A 23,358-nucleotide genomic window follows, 5' to 3' on the forward strand; every position below is an offset into this window, starting at 1 on the left:
TATCTTCCTGGAAATAAGTAACAGCCTCTTCAAAGCCCTGTCGGGTATTTTTATTGCCTTATTTCTCATCTAATCTTACTCTTTTCAAATTTTGAATGTTTATAAGTTATTTACAAAAGTGGAAGCCTGGAGTAAAAGTCAAAACTGTTTGGGTTGGGTTTTGGTTTGTTGTGATATTTAGTCTTCTCAGTTGCAGGCCAAAGTCTGCTCCAAAGGCTGCATCTGTGACTACAGTAGTAAGGTTGCACGTATGTGGGAGCAAAACTGTGCTGAAATCAGTTGGCTTTAATCTTCCCTTCAATCTTGCTCACATGAGGACATGCACTCCTGAGCACCTGCAGCAGAAGGGGCTTTCAGAAGTGCCACTTCTTTCTCTTTATTCACCTTTCAGCACGAAAGCTGAAGCAAAACGAGTGTAACTGGCCTTGCACTTCCCCTGCATTCCTGTTACTCAGGCCTGCACGTAGGACTGGGGAAATTCTGTCTTTCACAAGTAAAAGCAGCTTGGAGAGGCCAAGACAAATAGCAGACAAGGAGTCTTGTATGTGAATTCATACGGTTGGCGTCACCTTTATCTGTTAGGTTTGTATTTGTACAAATACATGTGGTGGATGGATAAACCCATCTGATTTATCGCACTGGGCTGTGAATGGGGGGGTCCGGGCTGCCTAAAGTTCCTGATGGGAACGGCACCGCGAGGAAAAGGATAAACAGAGCAATCCCGATGGATGACCCAGGAGCAGGCCGTGCCGGGGGTGCAAACAGCGACCTGCAAACGCCTCGCCACAGTGACGGGCAGCAACGAGGCCAGCTCTTCCCATCCTCTCATTGCCGGATTGTTTTTCCCCTGTGGGAAGGGACGACCCCACGGGATCGCTCCGCTCCGGTGGCACCTCCCGTCCGGAAGCGGAAGCGCCGGGCCAGGCGGCAGCGGTATAAGCGGCCGGTGGCGCGGTAAGGGGGTGGGTGCTGCTCGGCGGCGGGTGGTGAGTGCGGTAGCGGCGGGGCGCTGGTGGGGTCTTATCGCTCCCCGCCGTGGGGCTGGGCCGCCACGATAAGGGGGTGGTGGGCGCGCTGCCGCGGCGAGGAGCGCTTGGCGGCTCCGGGGTTAGCTCTTGTTTTGCGGGGGAAAAGCGGTTCGGTAGCAGGGAGTTCCGTGTTTTCAAAATAGAGCTATTTACATATTTATGCATGTTAATTTAATACATATTTATGTGCTTTTAACTGTTGAAAGACTCCTTGAGTTTAAAGGATTAAACTGGATTAAAAATGAGTTGTAACTCGGGGGGTGTTGCACAGGTGTGCTTTACACTTGTCTAGTTATTAGTGCATCCACCTCGCTAGACTGCTTATGCTGCCTTTGAATTACTCTGAACTTTAACTCTTTCATGTGAATGTGGCAATAGGTGGGTATTGTAAAGCCAAAACCACATCTTACTTGTCCAGAATTAGTTTGCTCTGTGTTTGCTTTTGTCTTTGCCCTTCTACAAAGAGGCTTCCAGCTTTTTAATGAACCACATAATGATGGCTAGCAGATATTGTAGTTCTCTTGTGTCTCCTTGTTAGGGGAAGAATCTGAGTGGAAAGTATTAATTAGTGTATTGTGTTCCACTGTCTCTAATTCTGGCATGTTTCCATTCTTCCAGGGGCTGTAGTTCTCTCTCTGCAATGTTAATATACAACAGTGCTAAATGAAGCAGGATGGGTCTTGGAGAATGTTCTGATGCTAGTTATTAATTAAACATGTGTACCTTGTCTTCTGGGGCAAACTGTTGCATTTAAGATGATTGTGTAACATGGTTGTGTGAAGCATATGGTTGCTGTCTTATCTGTGTTATAGGCCAGTGTCTTAAAAAAATTTTAAGTCTACAGTTGTATTGCATGATGTAAGCATGCACTTTTATTTAGGCAACCAAATTCAAGCAAAAAGCACTTGCTTGCCTACAGCTGGCTACGAAATGGCTATGAAACTCAGAATAGAAGAGAATGCTGTTGGCGTTGTCATTCTACCTTCACTGACTCCCAGAAGACCCCGGAAAATAGATGTATAGCTACAGTTTGGTTCACCTTCAATACCCATATCTGGACTTAATACATCCCAATGCAAATCCAGAGCAGTTATTTTTGTGTTTAACTGCTGTTTTGCACCAGGAGGTACTGGTCCATTACAATCCTGATAAGAAAGGCACTCAGACTCCAAAGTATCATATCTAATGCTCTTTGTAAGAGCTAACTCTGTAAAGAAAGATGATAGTGTTGATAATCTTACACCCCTTCAGGTGCTGGGAGCTCTGAGTTGAGCAGCATTGAACAGATCTGATTCATGCACAATGTGATCTGCAGACCCTGCCTGTAGAAGGTGTTACCCTGTTTTGGTCACCTGAGCTATGAGGAATTCTCTTACAGGAAAACAACTCTAGTCATGATTTCTTCTGTCAAACAAAGGATGCTTGCATGAGAACTTCCTGCCTTTTTAGATAAAGGCAAGGACATGTAGATGGTGTAATCATAGGTGCCAAACTCCCTGCAGACTCCTCTGTTGCAACTGCTGCTCTTATCCCAGAGCACAGCCTTGAAGGCCAGGTTGAACATGAAGCACAGCACAAGGGAAGCCTGGACCTGCTTCCAGGCAGGGTTAAGTGTTACCTGGATCACCAGCTCCTTGGTGTATGATGGTCTTCAGGTCAGGATCACTCCAACTACTTGATTAGGTCTCTCTGTAAAACAAGTGTGCTTTTTGGTGTCTGCTGGGAGTCTACAAAAATATGGCTTGAGAAGCTAAGCAAGAAATTGAAAATATAAACTGTCTGTGTGAACACATCCATTGGCTGATGAAGATTTTAACAACATGGAGAAGGCAGAGCCATTTTGGGATGGTATGCTGGGTGGCTGAGAATAGCCATTCCTCCTACATGGTCAGCTGTTCAACCAGCATTGCATGCTTCCACTCCTGGGTTGTTTGGTTGGTTTGGTTTTGTTGTTGTTTTTAAACAAATAACATGATGAGTTTGCACACAGCTGAACTTGGGAAGTAACTTCCTCAACTTCTGCCAAAATCAGCTAGCCAGCTTTGGAGCTCATCCTGAATGCGGTTTCATTTTAGCAGTTTGACCAGAAACATAGATTGTGGGCATGTTGGGACACACTGTAAAACCTTCCTTTTTTGATAAAAAGCTTTGCCACTCTTAGCAGATTGCTGTTTGTGGTAGCTATAAAGCCAGCAACAGGGAGTGGAATATCCTGCTAGACTTCTGTTTTGTTGAATTTCACAGGGAAGGCACTTGGATATCACAGTTCAAAGCACAGAAGAGAAGTCCAGGCTCAAGGGCTCCTTTTCTAGTCTCTCCAGGGTAACTATTATTCTCCTTTATACTGATCAAAACTGTAAAGAACCTACTTTATTCTAGCATCATGGGGACCTCTACTTTCTACATAGAAAAGGTAAATTGTTGCAATTTACTGAATTGGTTTGTTCTTCTTGTTCTTCAGGCAAAAATGTCTGCAGCATGCGGTTTCGTTGCACTCCACACTGGGCAGAAGATGCCTCTCGTAGGACTGGGAACTTGGAAAAGTGAATGTGGCCAAGTAAGTGAAGAACAATGCATTGCTGTGCTCTCAACTAGTATTTGTGGCTTGTGCACCTTCTTTGAAGATCCTAGATTTGATGCCTGGATCCTTTGCTTGAATTGTTTTAGTCTTAGGCACACTGAAGTCAGTGGAATGTATGTATTTGCATGACTTAAGGCACAAAAACAGCAGCAGAAGATCCTTTAAGACTTGTTAACGCAGGCCTCGGGCAGTGGTGCTCTGGGAGATGAATCCAGAAAGAGACCAGTGAGTGGGGTGAGGCAGGGAAAGTGCTGTAGCTATAATATGGTGCCTGACTTCCACTGGCAAATCCTTAGGCTGCCAGTTTGACCAGACATTCCTCTGGCTTGGGCTGATGATTCAGCTGAAAGCATTATTTTGGGAGGCAAGAACTCCAGTTGGTTTTGTAATAAGTCCTGCTCCAGCGGTCAGCCTGTGTTTAGCAGAAAAACAGAACTTGCTTGGGTCATCCTGCTTTTAGACTAAGATGACAAATGTGTCATTAGACATTCATTCTGCTTCTAATGCAATGAATTGGCAAACACCACACTGGGAAACAATTCTGTGTGTTACTACAAACTAACCGTGGGAATGTTTGCATGCTATGGACTGTGCCTCCTGTTGTAATTCTTCCCCGTGTCTCCTTGTCTGTCTTTTCCTTTTTGTTTCTTTTAGTTAAAAGATAAATTCTTGGGGAAGAGATGGCACACACTTGCTATGAAAGGCAACATCCATTGCTTGGTGGAATTCTTGGCTGGTATTGTTGTCTATAATGCCTTCTGGATTATGTGTACCTTTGCACAGTAAATGCTGCATATTCTTGAATTAGCTTCATGATGGTTTTTGGAGTATGTTGGATGACGCTGTGTTCGTGACTGAGAGGGGAAATTTAAGATGCTTCTCAAGATGTTGAGCTATTCTCTCATGCCAGCTAGAGGAAAATGTGGGGAAAGAAGCTATAAAAATGAAATCTATTCAGAGCCATTTTCTTGTTGGTCTCCCTGTCCAAACAACTGTCAGGACAGTGAATGTATTGGGAATAGAAGCCCTGCTAATGTGGAAACTGAGTTGGTGTGAGAGCTCAGTCAACCTCTTAAATGAGGACAAGGGTGAATGTTCAGCTCTGTCACTTGAAACATCAACTGACAGCTGAATTAACTTTATTAATGTGCAGCAACTCAGTGGATGAATTTCTGTGTACCCAAAGCAGTTGAATGTGCGTTGTCTAAAACATGCCTGAAACTAAACAAACAAAAGATGAATGTATTGTTTATTTTGCACACTAACTGTTCTGAGGAAAGTATGGTCTTATGAAAGAACCAGGGAAAATCCTGCTTGTACATCATTTAAACAGAATTCAGATGGATTTTGCCATAGCAAGTGGTGCTTCTAGCAGCTGAACCCCACATGGGATCCAGCCATCTTCTCTGGGGTCCTGAGAAAGTCATTGGGAGTCACTTCTTTGGAATATCTACTATCTTCAAAGATATTCCTAGAATGTATTGAAGGCAAAAATCTAGAAACCACAGTGAAAATGGCCCACATTACAGAAGCTGCTGCTATTCCTGTGGATTAAATAAATTCCTGTTTATAACTCTTGAAAATTCAGAAGCATATGATTTACCCTTAAAAGGACATGATGTAGTTCAGGGAGAATAATTGTAATTATGAATTAAAGACTAAGGGCCAAATGCCTAGAGAAGAAGAAAACTTATCACTGGTTATATTTAATCTAACTGTTTTCCAAGTAGAGGCTGTTTATGAAAAGCTTTTTGTGCAAGGGCTGTATTAGAAGCAAGAGTGGAAGTGGATGGCTTTTAAATTATTTCAGGTAAATGTTTTGCAGATTGTAACTATTTTCCTTGTCAAACTGCTTTTCAGTCTTGACTTTACCCTCTTGAGTAATTTCTTTATTACTGCTGTTACTATTCCTGATCCTAAAAAAGCCTTGACCTTGTAGGCAGATCTTAAAAGTCCGGTACAAAGGTGTCATTGCAGCCCTAGTTTCCTAGATGGTAAGAATAAGGGTGATAAATTATTGAATCTAATCCACATTGGAAGACTCTAGGATAATAAGATGTTTTCTGTATTACATGATCAAATGCTGGAGGAGAAATTTGTTTTACATATTACCATAGGAACATGATGAAAGGCTGTTGAATGGAAGGGAACACAGTATAGAAGCTTGTGAACTGGCAGCATGAATGAGTTCAGAGAGAAGTCCATTCAGACAGGGGCATCAAGAATATCAGCAGCATGTTTTGTTTTAATATTAGAGCTTGATTATCTGTAATCCTTTAATGCTTTGTTCTCTTCTCTCAAATGGGGCATGCTTTCAACCTGGAGGATTGATCCCCACCTGATGAACAGCCTAACCTGCTGTGGCAGGGGCTGATTCTGTGGGGGAAGGAGAGACACTGGGCTTAGAGAAGTTGTATTTCTGTGTTAAACTTTAGGAAACCTGGAGAGGAAATGTGTAGCTCAGAAAACCAGTCAGACTGGGTATCTTGTGACAGGATTGCAACTATGGAGGAGGCAGTTTGGTTCTTGGAAGTTTGTTAGACAATACAGACAATCCTAGTTACATGCACAAAAATTCACTGCTGCTGGTAAATATTAAGGAAGGGACTTAAATTCAACATCTGAAGGATTGGAGGCAAAATTATTTTATGGAACATCAGCTCTGAAGTTTGCATTACTTATGTGGTGGTCTGAGTTCTTTTTCAGCAAATTTTAGTGCAGCATGTACAAACTGTGATTTAGCAACACTTACTGGTCATATTGCATCTGAATATCATGTGGATACATGATCTGTTTCTTTTTTTCCTGTTTCCTGTCAGCAGATGGGACTGCTAAAATGTGGCAACTTTGCAGGAAGTGCGGGAGGCTGTCAGAGCCTTTTCTTTCCAAGTATTATTGACTGCAACTGAGAGGGAAGGCCTCTCCATAATGGGTTGGGGCTGTGCAGAAGAGGCTCCCTACTCACTTAAACTATATGTTACTTGGAAGTATAAAGTTGGCTTGTTAGTTTTTTGCCTTGTGATGGACACATTGAAGAACTGGAAATCTAAGCATGGATATTATATTGAATTGGGACTTACAGACTGAGTTTCTGAATCTGCCACTGATTGTTAGCAATATTGTGTTCATCCGTCTTCAAAACCAAAAGAGGGTGGGTGGAAAGGCCAAGTCTCCTTGCCTCTATAAATGGGAGTGTATTTCCTAGGGCCTTGCTATACTATGAAGGAGAGTAAGACTTAAGCTTCAACAGTGTGTCTGTTTTGGGGTAAACCACTTCAAGAAAAGCATGAACCAGCTGATGAGACAGCAGCAACAGTGATGCAAGGTTTGGGAGAGGTAAGTTGTGATGAGAGACAGAAGCACCTACATTTACGTGGTGCAGAGAGGTTTGAGAGATGCATGTTGGCTTTTTCAGAACGCACAAAAAGCCCTCACAAAGGGGACGCTATGGATTTCATGTCTGTAAGGAATACCATGTGGCTTTTGGTTAGACACCATGTAGGCTTTGAACATAAAGATATCTAAACATTAGAATAGACTGCCTGTCACTTCAAAAAGGGTTATGACAAATGTGTGTAGGAGTGGTTTAGGCTTAGTTGGCCCTGCTGTGGGGCATGAGGGTAGACTTGATGACGTCTCAAGATCCTTTCATACTTACTTTCTGTAGCTTTGATGCTACGTTGGTGAGTTACACTTAAGCTGTGTGACTGAACTTGCCTAATGTAAAATGAACTTGGTGATTGCTCCTTCCACAGCAGTTTTGACAGGGTAAACTAAAGAATAATGAAAAGTTTGAAGGATCCTTTGGCTATTGTTACTTCACAACACAAATATCCAGAGGCATATGAATCTCTAATTGTTTCTGTTGTCTTTGGAGTTTTTTTCCCCTCTGCCTCCCAGGAAATGCACGTACCTGACTGAACATAATCTCAAAATTACAGGACTTTAACAGAAAGTTCTTAAATTTACATCTATCTGTTATTATCCCGCCCTCTAGAAATGCTTTTTTTGTGTACTTTCTCTTGAGTGATTGCCTTTTGTGTGGAACTGGAGCCCTCAGTTCACATTGGAATGTCTTAGTAGGCTGAAAGTAGTTTACACAAATACAGATTTAGCCCAAATCCAAACCTTATTTAAATAACCAGTCCTAGTTTTTCAGTGCTAGAAATTTATCTAAACGTGCTGATACAGAAAAACATGCAGCCTCCTGTTTATTGCTTTGCAGAGACATGTTTGGAATGCCTTATCCCTTGTTTTCTGCAAGTGGTTATTTTAATTTTATGGCAAATTTTTTGCCTACTTGGTTTGAAAAAACCTGTTATCCAATAGATAAATGAGGGACTAATACAAAGAACACTGCTGCTTTTCCTTTCTGCTTCAGCTCTACAGCTCTCACCTTTTTGAAGAGTAGGAATCACGTCTTAAAAAACTTTTAATATGTCTCAAGTGATTTCAGAATTACCATGACCTTGACTGTGTAGTGACCTTAGGAATGTCTTTGTCAAGGTGTAACAAAGACTAGACTCTAAATACCATCCTGATGGAGGAAGGAAGAGTTTACTTCACTGCTGTAATAGAAATGCTTTGTGATTCTGGCTAAGGCAAACGGGTCTGATTTTCCTCTCAAAATGCCAAAGAATGCAGTCAGAATATCCTGTGTCTGCCTTTACTGCAGTTCTTGACAAGAAAACAAATGAAATCCACCAGCAGGAGAGAGGTCTCTTTCCTATTTGATTCCCCTTGTCTTTCTGTAGCATCTGAAAGCAGGACTGTGCATGTCTTTAATTGCTGTTCCTAGTTTTGTCAGCTTTAAAATTGAAAATGCTGCTACTTTGATTAAATTGAAAGAAATCAATCTCTCTAGCCTTTGTGAACACATTTTTTTAATCTCTTGACAAGAGAGATGTAATCTCTATAAATATGTTGGGGCCCTATTGCATCAAGCTTTATACACAGAGTAATTTATAATCTCCCAGTCTTGAGAGACAAGTCAGTGAAGAGCAATGTATAGAAATCCCTGTACAGATAAGATGTACTCTTACTGCAGCACTTCAGATGGCTAGATGTAAAAGAGAGTGTGTGCTTTCTTTCCGCTGGAAGTCAAATGAAATAACATTAAGATTTTACTTAATGCTCATCAACCTAATGGAAGATGATGCCTGCAGTGGAATCTGTAGTAATTCTTGGTTCTTGTGCAGCTGGTTATTAAAAATCTTCATTCAGAAGCTACTTGTAAGTCCTCAAAAAGATGCCATTCTGTGTTTCCTTGTTTTCTAGACCTGCTCCATATCTGAGGCCTGCATGCGGAGCTGTTTTGTGCTTGAGCTTCATTAGAGCTTTCAAAAGCAGGAAGATTCAAAGTATAGTGCCTTAGTTCCCAACCATTCTGGCTTATACGTAAAAATATGTAGCAAGGGACGCGTTGCTGTTGGCAACACCTTTGTCAGCAATGTGGAAAGCAAACTGCAGAGTTGTCAGCATCATCAGGAGATCCCCTGCAGGCCATGGATTAATATACAACAGTATAATGACTTCCATTGTTGTGCAATCAGTGGGAATGAGACCTGAAGAAAAAATGTGCCATAAAATATCGTTATCTTAGGAATTTAAGCATGAGCAGTTGAACCAACCCCAAATTCTGGCGATTCTGGAGTTAGAAACCAAGCTCTTCCTTTACTGGGAGAGAGGAGATAAAATAGGAGATAACTAACAGATGAGGATTCATCTATTAGTTTCGGAATTTTTGTCTTCCTGTACCATCATTTGTTTGAAAACTGCTGCTTACAGCCTGTTTTACATTTAAGGAAAGTGAGAAGTATAGTTAATAATCCCTGTTCTGTCTGGTGGGTTCGTGCATGCTTGGCCTGTGTGCATGGTCTGTTTTCTTGTTACTCTTGTCTGCTAGCAGTTAGCTCTTCACTCCTGTGCCACAAAAGCCTATATCCTACACTTTGAGTCTCATGACCTTATGTACTTTGGGAGTGTTCCTCACTAAGTCCCTAATTTTTGATTCTTCCCCCCCCAGTGATGTGTCCCTTTTCAGTGATCACATTGGGTTATCTGTTTCTGATTACAGGTGAAGGAAGCAGTGAAATATGCCCTAAGCGTGGGTTATCGCCACATCGATTGTGCAGCAGCTTACAGCAATGAAGCAGAGATCGGTGAGGCTTTCCAGGAGTGCCTTGGGCCCAACAAGGTAGAAACACAAGAATCACCACACTGCTTGTGTATTGTATCAAAATTTACAACCGTGACCTGAAAGTAGACTGTAAAGTTTAACATTTGTGGCTTTTCCTCCTGGTCTATCCCAGATGTTTGTTACTAATCAGAAGCAGGCATGAAAGAGGGCTTTCTCTCCTTTTACACCCATCCTGGCTGTCAGGAGGAGGAAAGATTTTCAGGAATATTTGCATGGAGCTAAAGAAAATACCCTTTTTTAAAAAAAATTTCCCTGCCCACCCATTTCCTCCCTTGCAAAGTGTCCCAATTTGGCTGTTCAGAAATCGGAGGTACTAAGAATCAGTAGCTATAATGTAAAATACTTGCTATGATTTATATGAAAAGTTACGCTAGTTTGCCAGTCTGGAATAGCATGCTCAGTATCCGTAGCAAATTTGGTGACTGTAGGGCTTTCTGGTTATGGATAAAATAATAGTGAGTAAATATGTACTTTTTTTTTTTTTGAACAGTGATTGCATTTGAAGGTTTGATAACTGTGGCTCTAGGGCCTGCAGTTGAGAATCTATGGCCTAAATATACTGTAATGTGGCAGGCATTCCTATGGGTGACCTCAGGTGGAATCTTAAATTCATCCCCTTGCCCTCTTTTTAGCCCAAGGGGCCAGAAGAATTACCTGTACAGCCCCAGAGCTCATGGAAGGAAAGTTCTTATGTTCCTGCTTTCCTGCTGTTCTTGCCTTGGCTTTAGGGCAATCTCTTTGTTATGTGATTAGCTTAAGAGAGGCTGTTTTCAGCTTGCTCCAGGGATTCCTTCCTACCAGATATGGTAACTAATACAGGGAAGCATAGGAGGCTCTTACTCAATTCATATTAGCTAGCTAACTTAAAACTAGAATTTGTAAAACATCTTTCTCTTTGAACACAACAGCCATATGTGAAACACAGAAATAACAATGGTTGGAGGAGATAAACAGGAAATTAATCATTCCATCTTCTAAAAAGTATAGACTTGAGTGAAATTTGGTCACAGAAGACAGTGAGAAGTGCCCTCTGATGTTGTTCTGTGCTTCAGCTTGCCAAACATGATCTCCCTTTCGCATTTTGACCTTCCTAGTTAAGCAACACTCTATTTGTTTAGTTTCTGTCTCTTACCCTTCCAATACATGGTACAGGGCACTCAGTTCTTAGTGTGTTTCTTCTAGAACCTAGAAACTCAAGTGCAGAACTTTGGGGAAGCTTCTTCTCTTTCTTTTCCCACGCCCTTCCCATGAGAAGCATTCTTGGTTTATAACATGTGATGAGTCTAGTAAGTTAGCTGGTTGTGCCTAGAATGTGTGAATTGTTAAATAGAAATTACAAAATTTGCATATGAATAAACTGAATAATCTTTCCTTTGGCCACACCACACTTAATAGTGGCTTTTATCCTTGAATTGGGAAGTTTGGAAAGTGTGTGTGTGTGGAGGGGATTGTTTTGTATTTCAGAACTTACAGTAACTTGCTAAATATCTGGTATACTTCAGGACTTGCCAAGGTGTGTGTTTCTTTCGCTCTTCTCTATCTAGTATATTTTGAAAGATTTAATTTGTAGGTTCCATGTGATCTTTTTAATTAGAACTTAAATTGTTCTCTTTGGTTTTAAAGCTAGTTGGGGAATTGCTGCAATTCTCTTCCTGAACTTGTTCCAGTAAATTATGCTCTCCTCCCTTTCTGAAAGGTTATTAAAAGGGAGGACCTGTTTGTAACATCAAAGCTCTGGAATACCAAGCACCACCCAGAAGACGTAGAGCCAGCACTAAGGAAAACACTTGAAGACTTGAAATTGAGTTACTTGGACCTGTACCTCATGCATTGGCCTCATGCCTTTGAGTAAGTTCTATGTTGAAAGGGCACAGATTGCAGAAACCCCAGTTTTACATAAGTGGCCAGTGTTATATCCTCAGGACCTTCTTTGTGAGCTGTGAATTTCTTCCTGTGTGTACTGCCTGCAAGATGTTTTGCAGGGTAGCTAAATAGTGTAGTCCTATGGGCTGTCATACAGACATGCTTTTCTACCCATGACCTGTACACTGGCTCATACTTGGTCCACTTGTTCACAAAAACTTCATTCTTTGCATTTCAGTTGGGTGGGAATTTGCTTGCTGTCAGATTTGTAGCATGTCTGTAAGCATACAGTAGAGGAGACAAAAATTCTGGTTTTGTATAGAAGTCCTGTAAATAGAAAAGGGATAACTGTTCTCATTATTTAGCAATGATGAGGCTGCAAAAGCGAGTATTACTTAGATTTTTTAGTAGTGAGAACAACTAGTAGTGAGACCCTAGTGAAATTAGGGTCGCTAAACTGGCAGTTTGGCATGAGTGCCAAAGTTAGGAAACTGAAACTAGTCTAACTGGGAAAAAGTAATAAAGCTCTGTGTGACAAGTTTCTGTACTGAAGCTTGCCATCTTATACTAGCTGAGAATTTGGTTTGCTGTGAGGTAAAACCTTTAAGTTTAAAATATATTAGAAGTTTAAAATAGCCTAGTGCCTTCATCTAGGCACTGGGGAAGTGTAGCAGCTATTCTTGGTTCTGCCATTGACCTACAGGGTAACCTTGAGGAAATAACGAATCTGCTTTGTGCCTTTGCTTTACTTATCTGTAAAATGAGAATTAAGCACTTTGTAAAGACCACAGTTTTTACTAATAGTTATTAACTGTGCTGGAGTGGCCAAGCACATGCAGTGTCATGGTGGTATCTGTATGAGGAAATGAAAATGACTTCTTAGGACATTTTAATTGCAGTAATTCTATGATTTGAGGAAATAAGAGACGAGGAAGTCTTCCAGTTAGGTGCTAAATGCACTTACCCTACAGCCCCATCAGAAGCAGATGTGGAAGCACCTCCCCACATCCCCTTACAATCAGTAAAATGGTGAGCAGATAAGGGCGGGGACAAATCTTCTGATCAGATGTTTGCATGGAGACTTCGCTCAACAGGGGAAACCCTGTCAGTTTAAGGGGCTTATGTCTGTTCTGCAAATACGAGAACTTTTTGACCCCTTCTAGTGATATGAACTGAATTTTACAAAGCATACAACGCTAATGATAAGAGGAATGATGCTTGAAGTATAAATATATTCCTCAGCATAACAGAATGAGGAAGTGTGGCCAACTAGAGCTGGTTTAGAGGAAAAACTGTTAAAAAATTCCCCCTGTTATGAAACAGGTTTGTTTTCCAGTTGATTGGGGGGAAAAAAAAAAATCCAAACCCCAACATTAAACACCGCTTTGATAATGACAGGTAACACAAATATTGATGTATGTTTAGGTATTACTAATACTTAAATTTGCTTGATGCTGTGGAAACTGTTGACAAAGCTGCCATTCTAATAAAGCAGTTTCATGTTTTCTCTTTGGAAACTGTTCACTCTCCAGTTTTCTATTAGCTCTGCCTCAACTGTTTCAATGTGTGGTTACCTATAACACCTATTGCTCTGGGAGGCTGAGCAAACGAATGTTATTTAGTTAGAAATTAGACTTCCGTCTGGAAATCACAGTGCCTCTAGGTCTTGAAACTTAATCTCTCACTTTGTATACTACTATTGACATATGAGGCAGCTTTTCTGAGTTGGGAGCTCATAAGGCTTTCAGAGTTATTTTTGGTTCTAGATTTCTCAATGACATGAAGAACCATCTCCCCTTGTTCCCAGCTCTCATTTCTAACACTGTTTCACTCTTTAGCTGAGCAGTGTAAGGCAGCCTCTGAGATCTGAGCTAGCAGAGTCCTGCACTGGTTACAAGAAGCATGCTTCCAGTGGGATTACATGTACCCCTCCAAGTGTGGGCTGCTCAGAGGCCAGTCATAGCCCTTTGGCAGTGTGGTGGTGTCAACTGACAGAATCAGGTTCATTGTGTGGGTTTTTTTTTTTTTTACTGTATCTTATTTTTTGAATGGGTTGGTATGACTAACTAGGAACACACGCAGCCTATAAACAACACATACATGTTAGATTCTGTGAGAATCTGCACTTGTGTCAAGTACTGACACTGCTACAGAATCCAGAAGGAGTAGGAAGGCCAGTGTACTTTGAATATAATCTCTTCTAGACAGCTCTTAAACCAAAATCCCTTTGGTAGTGGCTCTGAACAGACTATAAAGAATCAATCCTCTCAAAAACAAATCGAGAAACCAAAGCTGCCCTCTGAGTTGGTGCTCCATAAATCAGCTGTTTTGCTAGGATCAAAGTGTGCAAAGAGCTGCTGCACGTATATGGTGGCTTATCAGTTATCTGTGTAGTCACTACTGTATAGGTAAGTAGGTCGAAATAATGTATACCAAATTTACATAGGAAAGACTGTATGTGAAATAATCTTCTATAGGTGAAGTCAGCATAATTCATGCATTGAACAAATATGCTCAGTATGTACTCCACCCTCTGAACGATGTGTAAGCTTTTAAGAATACTTTGAGGAAGGTTTCTTTTAGTGAAGACTATAATGTAAATGTACGTACACTTTACCTTTGCTACTGTAGACGAGGGGACAATCTCTTCCCAAAGAATCCTGATAACACGATGCGTTATGATTACACTGATTACAAGGATACCTGGAAGGCTATGGAGAAGCTGGTAGGAAAAGGTCTTGTGAAAGCCATTGGGCTGTCAAACTTCAACAGCCGTCAGATCGATGATATACTGAGCGTGGCTACTGTCAAACCAGCTGTGCTCCAGGTAAGTTGAATAAAGAAGAGGACAAATACCTTTTCTCTTTGTCCATGAGAGTGAAGAATCTTCAAACCAAAGCTGTGTGTTGAGCATAAGGTGTTCAGCTTCTTATGTACAGGGAAGAATATAGCCAGCTCTGCAGGAGTAGGCACACAGAGCCTATCATTTCAGGCAGATTAATTTGCTGGGGAGGAGACCTGTGTCCACATTCTGTGGCCATTTATGCCTGCTTAGTTGAACAAGTCTGTGGGAAGAGTTAGTCTTCCCTGTGAGGAACAATTCAAGGAAATTGAAAGAAATATAGAAAGAAAGAAGCATTGTGAGAAAGTAACTTGAATCCCTTCTATAGAGAGTTTCATTGCTTGTTGGATGATCTGTTTGGTACATAGGGAAAATCCAGCACTCTAAAGTTAGGTGATCTGTTCTTTTTTTCTTGTAAACTTAGCCTACCAGATGCTTTTTCATTCCAGTAGTAAGTTATCCTCGTAAGGATACCTTACTTTACTTAAACCTTATCCTTATAAGTTTTTCTAGAATCTGGAATGACCTCCTGTGATGTGTTTGGTTCTGCTGTGCTCTTGACTTCCTATTTGTTTAGAGTCTTGCGTTGCTATCTGTTCTCTAGCCACTCACTGTGGGTCATTTTAACAGGTAGAATGCCATCCTTACCTAGCTCAGAACGAGCTGATAGCTCACTGCCAGAAGCGAGGACTGGTTGTCACTGCTTACAGCCCCCTTGGTTCTCCAGATCGCATGTGGAAACACCCAGATGAGCCTGTGCTTCTAGAAGAACCTGGGATCAAAAAACTGTCAGAAAAATACAGCAAGTCACCTGCACAGGTTATTCTCAGGTACAGGACAACTGTCAGAGAGGGTGGCATTTGGGACCTGGCCTTAAATAAAGCAAAATGCTCAAGTTAGATGGAATCTGCTTAAAAGTGTGTGTTCTGCATTGGTGGGGAGTTAAAATCACAAGGAGTGCGAAAAGCAAACCCCATTTGGTGCTTGTTTTACAGATTTAGTAGGGTTGGTCCTGCCATAGGGCAGGTGGATGGACTAGATCAGAGGGGTCTGTTCAGGGCCTGGATCCATGCCTGGGACAGTTCACCCATTTCTACTGTGAAATAGCAGTAGGATAACGGCAGCAGTGTCCCCTGATTGAGGGCCACCTACTGAATGTGCATGTGGCCAGTTGCTAAACCCTTGAGTGCTTGTTGCTGCATTCGGGTGGGCTCCCTGGAAGAGAAGCTGCGGAAGTGCTTCCTTCTTTGCACTGAAAAACCATTTGTTGTTTTGTTTTTCTGTAGTAGAAGCCAGCTATTGGATACTGGGAAACAGGATGGTTGAGTAATACCCAGAATGGGATCAGCACCTTGTAAAGTGAAATTGGGTTTCTATCCTCATTTTGTTTGTCTGGCTTTATAGCTATTAATATCACCAGCACAGTCTTGGGCAGCAGCAAGTTACCCTGCAAGCTGAACAAGTTCAAGATTTTGTGCTTGAGCCACTAGACAGGCACTTGAGGGATCTGGGTTTTCTTCTGGTTTGTCAGTGGTTGTTGTGTTAGAACTTGCATAAAATGCTTAAGTACACTTTTCTGGCTGTTTCGTGGGCTTCTACTTAAAGAAACTTGGTTGCTTCTTCAAAGGCATGAATGTCTTCCCCTGGTTGATTATTTCAGTGGCTACTGTCTTGCTTGAGCTTGGACATACTCATACTCCTAATACAATACAGTGCTATGCCAGCCCTCTTCTGGGTATTTTAATTTCCCATAGAAACATAAGTGACATCTTTGCTGACACAGGTTGTTACTCAACCAAAATAAACATTGTGGTTCTTGGGCTGCAAACACAGAAAATCTCTCTTCTCCTCTTAACAGATGGCAAGTGCAGCGTAAAGTGGTTGTGATTCCCAAGAGTGTCACTCCCGCTCGCATTCAGCAGAATCTCCAGGTAAGTTTAAATGAAGGAAAGGAGTTCCAGCAATGCCTTTTCTTGTGAGTAACATACTGTCCTGCTACCTGCAGAGCAACAAGCTGAGGCACTTGGTTCATACTTGTTCATCAATGTATGCACAGACTTAAAAAGGATGGTAAAGATTCTTGGAAAACAAACTTGATATGTTTTAAGCAAGTAAGTGTGTGAGCATGTGTGCATGTACACGTGCAGAATCTTGTTATCAAAAGGTAAAGAATGTACTTCATAGAAGTCTGAATGGAAGATCTTTACTGAAATTTATCTGAGGTACAAATTTATTGAACAAGGGAGTCTTCTAATGACATTCCCTGGTTCTTATTGAGTAATAGTTGCTCTACCCTGCAGGTGAGGGCTGGTGACTATTTCTGTGGCAAACTGCCATACTAATGATGCTGAAGGAATAAGTGTGGTTCACTTCTGCTCTGAAGTAGAGTTCACTTTAGAAATTATGTGAAAATTCTGACCAGATAATTTTGAGAGAGGTCTCTGAATCATCTCCTGTGATCTTTTTCAGCCCTTAATCATAGAGACTGGCTGGTTACATACTTGTTTTTAAGTTAGGAGTTGTTTCTGTAACTGTTACTCCCATTAAATCCTGCCATGTAGTATGCTGCTAGAAATCTCAAGAAATTCCAGTAAACTCTGCAGTTACTTGAGCTTTAGTGCTATGTGGGAATGGATCATTGATTGAATAGGCAGGGCTGACTTGGAGGAACAGTCCAACTGCTTTTTATATTTTTGGAAGAGTGTTATGCAATATCAGTGTAGGTCTAGAGTTGGCATTTATATGAACACCTCAGACTTTAAGCCTTTGTTTTGGTGTTTGGTATAAAATGAGTTTTAATAGCAACATCATATTTATAAATGTAAGACAAACTAATTGTAACCTGTGGTTATAAAGCCTCTTGCTTTTGTTCTCAGGTGTTCGATTTCAGCCTCACAGAAGAAGAGATGAGCCACATTGGAGGCCTGAATAAAAACTGGCGTTACATTGTGCCAATGATCACGGTAAATTTCTCCTGTTTCTCATAGTTTTCATTATGTGCATGTGGCCACAGCTTGGGGTTTTTGCGTTTTTTCTTCCTTTTACTGTCCCCATCGGAACTACTTACTTGTAAGAATACTACATCATCTTAAGGTATCTAAGATGGAAGAATTTCTCAAAAGCTGGGTACAAAAAAGCTAGCTTTCTGAAATCTTTCCTCTTCTGTTTTGACTACTGATGGAGTTCTCATTACAGACCTGTCCATGGGCCTTTAAGCCAGAGTCCTGTCTTACTTCAAATCTCCCCAAACTCCTGCTGATATGTCCTTCTCAAGTACAAGCAGGCTGAGGTCCATGGCATTCCTCCAGAAGTAGTCCTTGTTCCAACTGTCCCCATCTACTTTATACCGTAAGCCTCTAAGATCAGTGAAGACTGAGGGTGCTGTTAGTTCTCCATATCCATCATAGAAGTCACGTGAGGGAATTTGTCCTCTCTGCTCCACTGGATGTCCCCCCTTTCAAAATCTATTCTAATGACCTTCCTCCAGCGTAAGGAGTTTGGCTTAGGCTGTTGTATTTGTCTTTCCAAATCCCATTAGCTGCAGTGTCTTTTAGCATCAGTAGTTTTACTGTCACATGAAACTTTTTACCTCATGTGCTATCAGTTGCCAGTCTGGGTTTAAAGAAACCAAAGCCTTCTAAATGTTGAGCTCCTCTTGGTCTTCCTTATGTTAAAGGACCTAACCTTGTTCCTTTCCCCTCACTGCAAAAAAACCCCAAATAAGTCAGTGCTGTGTTGTCTCCTGTCTTCATGGTATTCCTCATTTCTTATTGTCCCGCTTCTGATTATGCCACAGAAAGCTGTTGCCATTCCCTCGTGTGTCACTGACCACCAGACTGTGCGATAATGAGTCTGAAGTGATTTATCCCTTCTCTGTCATACAGTACACCGCATAGACACAGTAGGTCTCTGCAGATTTGGAAGCTGTCAAGCATACCTGCAAGCAATTTGCCTGCCTGTAAATTATTCTTCAGTAGTCAGTCAGTGGGTTCTGGCTATGGGAATTCTTTGGGGAAAGCTCTTCTCCAGGATTTATCATAGAGATTTTTTTGAGTACTTGAGCATGTCAGTGACTAATCTGAATTAGAAAAAACAAGTGAATGTGGTGAATGACTGTCTCTTATCAAGGGTAGATACTCGTCACAGCTTTCACTGTTTGTCATACTTGAGCTTTCAAGAGCTTCAAGGCCGTGCTCTTAACTGTTTATTGCTTCAGTATCTGTGTGTAAATATAAACCCCCGCATTCCTGCAACCAAAATTATCTTTGTGTTTATGGATCAGGAGTCTGTACACCAAACTATAAGCTTAGCTGCTGATCTGTGTGACTGCAGTAGTGACAAGCACACCTGCTGCTGACAGGATGTTTCTTTCAAGTGCTTTGCTACTCATGCTGCAAACAAAGTTGTTTTGTTAAGAAACTGCAAAATACATTAGGATGTAGCCTGGCTTGGATGAGCCGGGGATAAGTCATGTGCTTTTGTTACCTGGGAGAACTCATCAGATCACAGTGATTCACAAAGGAGAGATGAAATAGAGTTCAAAGTGCTAGCCCATCCAACTAGAAAAAGGGTGAATGATGCAGCTGGGCTTCAAAGATACTGCCATATTGTCAGATAACAAGACAGGAAGAAGCACGATGAGGATTAAAAGGTGACTCTGTAGCTGTAAGATCTCTAGTGGAACCTTTTGTCTCCTGCAATCCCTTCTGGGCTCACAGGAAAGAATTTTCATCAACTGTGAATTATAATTCCTGTCTAACCTTTTATGCCTACCTCCTCTCTGAATCTAACTTACAGTGTTTGGATTTCAACGTGTGATACAGCAGTGATATCAGAGCTTCTATCATAACTGACAAGACAGTTTTTCCTTGCTTTCCTTCATTGATATATAACCACAAGTTCTTACAGTTGTGCCACTCTTCTCCACATTGCCTTGTCTACATGCAATGTAATAGCTTCTCCTTAGGCTGTAGACAATTTAAGTTGCTTTATACTTCTAACAATTCATTATCTGGATAGAGGTTGGAAATTACCTTGCACCAGCCTGAAATCCTAAACTTTTGAAAACGCATAATTGGTCAAGGAATATACTTAAGTGAAACCTGAATGACTAGCAAGCCAGGAGAGGAGGAGTGATGGTATTGTGCACATAATGGTCTACTTCTGATAGTTAGCACCACTGACCTGCAGTGTATTCAGTGCTGGTTTTACCCCGCTTCCTTCTCTCAAATTCCTGGACTAGACTAGAATCAGCTACCTGAAACATTGCTTCTGGCAGCTGCTGTCTTGGTGTGCTGTGATACTTTTGTCCACAGTTTTAAACATTGCCTTCAGTTGACAGCTTCATTTCAGCTTTATATTAATCTGAGCATCAGTCAAATATTAAGGTTTAACATCTTAATTTTCTGCTCTGTAGTGCCCCCAAGTGACTAATTTCACACTTCAGCAGCCACTGTAACATTCATTACTAGGGATTCCAGTTGATTTGAAATGCAGGCTTTATACTGAAAGCTAATAGAGGGACTTAATGTACGTTTTAGCTGAATGATGCTAGTCTGTCGCCCAGGGAGGTGTGTATCTCTACCAATGCTGCTCCTAAATTTTCCCAAACATTACAGATGAGGAGCAAGGGTTTACATCAGCTCCTTGGAAGTTGGGGGGTATTGAAATGGACTTAGTGCAAATAAAAATGCAACTGTGCATCTGAATGCTTAGAGGTGGGATGTAGGAATTGAGACTTCTGCATGGCCACATCTGCCTTTGAGCCAGCTGGAGCCTCTGTTTCATTACCTGTGAATACTGGTTTCAGTATTCCCATTTTACAGCTGGAGAAGCTGGTCTTCCATGGAAGTGTTCTTAAACAAAAAGTGCTATGAGGGAGCTCAGTGACACTGTTAATGCTTCAGTATATGACCCTGAACAAGTCATTCAAATGTGTTTCATCTTATCCATGTGTGAAATTGGCAGCCCAGCAGCTCTCTATCATGGAAACACAAGGAAAAAGCTCCAACTCCAATAAAGTGTTTTGAAGTCTGCATGTTACAACACTTACTCAATAACAGCTACAAGGCAAAAGGCTTTTAACTATTCTTAATCTAATTCTTCAAGTCTCGTCAGCTTGCAAGACTTGCTCTAGGCTACAGAAATCTAGCTCCCTTTTTTTAATTAAGTTTTAAGTTTTCCTTTCACAAAGTGCTAGGAGGACTCAGGAGTGGGGAAACAGCTCTTGTTTAAGCTGAAAAAGACACTCCCAGGTGTTAGAATCTTCATATCCCAGAAATCTAAATCATGCAGAATTTAAAACTGAGAGAGTAAGAATGAATTTCTGTCTTTCTGACTTGAGTCTGTTTATTCCACAGGTGGATGGCAAGCTAGTGGCCAGAGATGCTGGACACCCCCATTACCCCTTCAATGACCCCTATTAACTACTAGAAAATAAGATGTTAAGTAACATGCTCCTCTGCATGTCCTTCCACAAAATAATCGTTGCCACAATTTGTCAAAAAATCCTGTCCAAATGAAACCTTCCTTCCTGAGTAGGTTTACTTACACTGTACTGCTTCTGATTGACCTCCTTTCTGGAGATACTGTAGGTTCCATGTCAAAGTTTGTGGATTTATTACAATGACCACAAGCTTGCTCGTGGAAGCATCAAATCTTTGGGGAATTAGAAAAAGAGTGGGGGAGTCTAAATCGAGTTCAGAACATGTCATTATCAGGCTAGGGCAATACTTTGGGTTTACTGCCTGTGAAACTGTTTTGAAGGCTTTAGTTATTGCCACGAGGGAAAAAAAAAACCAAAGAGGTGAAGGCATGAAAGCATTTTAAGTGTACAAAACTGCTTAGCCATCAACTTTGATATCTTTATTAATAATTTTTTATACAGTGAATAAAGTGAAATGTGCTACAGTTGTACTATGTCCATAAACCATTCACTAAAACCCAAGTAACCAGCCATGGCCAGTGCTTTTTATCCACTTTGAGTACTTGTGGAACTTGGCATTCTCCATTTTCTTTTTCTTGTAATTTGCCTGGAGATTTGAGGAGAAAAAAATGCATACCCTGGTGCAGGCCTCCAGGGCAATCTTCTCTTGCTTGTCACAGGGATAGGTTTTGGCTCTGACAATAGCTCTGATCGTCCTGTCACAAAAGCCTCCAGAACTTTTTTGTAAGTCTTGTAGAAAAATGTCCTGCTTTTCCTGTAAAGTTTCCTGGTATCTCTTTACCAAAGATGTCCAGTTTGAGTTTCGGAAGGTCACAATATCATAAGAACGAAGACCTGTCAGTGGGCCCCTTCCATTTTAATGTCACATTTTGGACTGCTGCCTGGGTTGATGCTTGGGAGAGCTGGTCCTGGCCCCTGTTCTTCTGCTGACCTGCTGGAAACACTGGGCATTTGCTTGCCTTTCCTGTGCCTCTTTTCCTACTTGCCATATCTCCAGGTTACTCCCTGGTGGAAGCTAGTTTACTGAGTGCTGGTACGCTGTTGAGCAGGACTGGAACTCCAGCTCTGACACTGGTTTTGATGCAGTCTCTTAAGGAGTTGTCCAGCCATCTCGGTACAAAGGGCGTGAGGTGATAGCGCCTACCAGTACTCTGAAGGTGATACTTTCTGTGGCCTTAGCAGTGTTAACGCTTTATTTTGGTTTTCTCTACCTGTAAAATAGACTTAATGCTCATTTGCCTTGGTGCAGGCAGGGTAGCGAGGCGGTTTCTAAAGGCCTCTCAAATGTAAAACAAAGGCACTCTCTTATCTCTGTTGATGCCATTCAGAGACAGTCATAGACTTCTCCTTTGCTGCTGGATAAAGAAAGCTTAACTGACTGTGAAATAAAGAGCACTTAGAATTAGAAAAATAAGCCTCTGTATTCAAATAGTTCAAAAATTAAAGGATTAGATTCTTTTAGTTTTGATAACCTCATTTACAGTAGGCCTGTAGTAAAACTATATATTCAATGCAGGCGTAATGTTGCCTCAAGTATTTCCTGCCCTGGGCCTCACAGCGTGCAGCTGAACTGTGACAAACCTGTTTTATCACTCTTTGTAATCCTTATGTAAAATTTAAAGAACTCCTGTGTTAGGTGTTTCCTAATTCCTGCTGAATTTACTTCAGTGGAGAAAGCCATTACACCTCCATTAGGATTCTTTACTAGCCTGGATGTTTTCTTCTAAGGGAGATGAAATCCCTGTCGTTTGGGTTTTTTATTATTCTAATCAAACGCGGGTGACTTTAAATACAGTTCTTACTGCAGATCAGTAGGGAAGCAATTTTACTTTCAAGGCGCTATGTAGAATGTTAACAGCAGTCATCATGCCAAGGAAGGCGACTTTTGTTGCGTATATTTCCACTTGCATGTCTTAAATAAATACTGTACTCGGTGTCTGACTTTGGGACTTTTTTCTCCCCTTTTACTGTCAGGGCCCCAAGTAACTTTTTGTAGCTACTTCCCTAAATGAGAGTAAGTAAGCGGGCAGAGAGAATTCCTAAGAAAAGCAGATAAACTCTGCCTATCAAACCCACAAATCCCAGCTCTGTTACTGCATGGAGTGACATGGTGCCGTTGGAGCCGGTGAACTTTTATCTTGAAACAGCACAGGAGGAAATGAGCTTCCAGCTCTCTGCCTATGGCTTTCCTGTTGCTGTGCGAGTTCTCTGGAGATCTCTGCTGCTACAGCTGCAGCAGCCATGTCTGCCTTGTCTGGTGGGAAACGCAGGAGTTGAGCCGGAGCACGGGCTGAGGTCGAGCGGGGTGAGGTTACACCAGGGCAAGGGCGCTGTTGCTGCCCCAACCGTGAGGTGGAGCATTACGAGCCCTTCCAAGCGTGGGCTGGATGTGCCCCATGG

The 23,358-nt window shown here is 41.5% G+C and overlaps 1 protein-coding gene across 6 annotated transcripts; it reads left to right on the forward strand.

Annotated features, from left to right (window-relative positions):
• The first annotated feature begins 869 nt into the window (after nt 1–869).
• Nucleotides 870–22,895, forward strand: AKR1A1 (aldo-keto reductase family 1 member A1). Of its 6 annotated transcripts, XM_030496534.1 has the most exons (10): nt 891–954; nt 3,273–3,350; nt 3,490–3,585; nt 9,686–9,805; nt 11,505–11,656; nt 14,303–14,498; nt 15,144–15,343; nt 16,372–16,444; nt 17,390–17,476; nt 20,873–22,895. In XM_030496534.1, the coding sequence occupies exons 3-10, from the start codon at nt 3,496–3,498 to the stop codon at nt 20,936–20,938; spliced, it is 984 nt and encodes a 327-aa protein (XP_030352394.1). In that variant the 5' UTR covers nt 891–954; nt 3,273–3,350; nt 3,490–3,495; the 3' UTR covers nt 20,939–22,895. The 6 variants fall into 6 exon arrangements, with proteins under 6 accessions (XP_030352395.1, XP_030352394.1, XP_030352397.1 ...); XM_030496535.1 differs by lacking the exon at nt 3,273–3,350 and having other exon boundaries at nt 870–954; XM_030496537.1 differs by lacking the exons at nt 891–954; nt 3,273–3,350 and adding an exon at nt 965–986.
• Nucleotides 22,896–23,358: the final 463 nt, after the last annotated feature.

Source organism: Strigops habroptila, chromosome 8 (genome assembly GCF_004027225.2).
Source record: "Strigops habroptila isolate Jane chromosome 8, bStrHab1.2.pri, whole genome shotgun sequence".
Lineage (NCBI taxonomy): Eukaryota > Metazoa > Chordata > Aves > Psittaciformes > Psittacidae > Strigops > Strigops habroptila.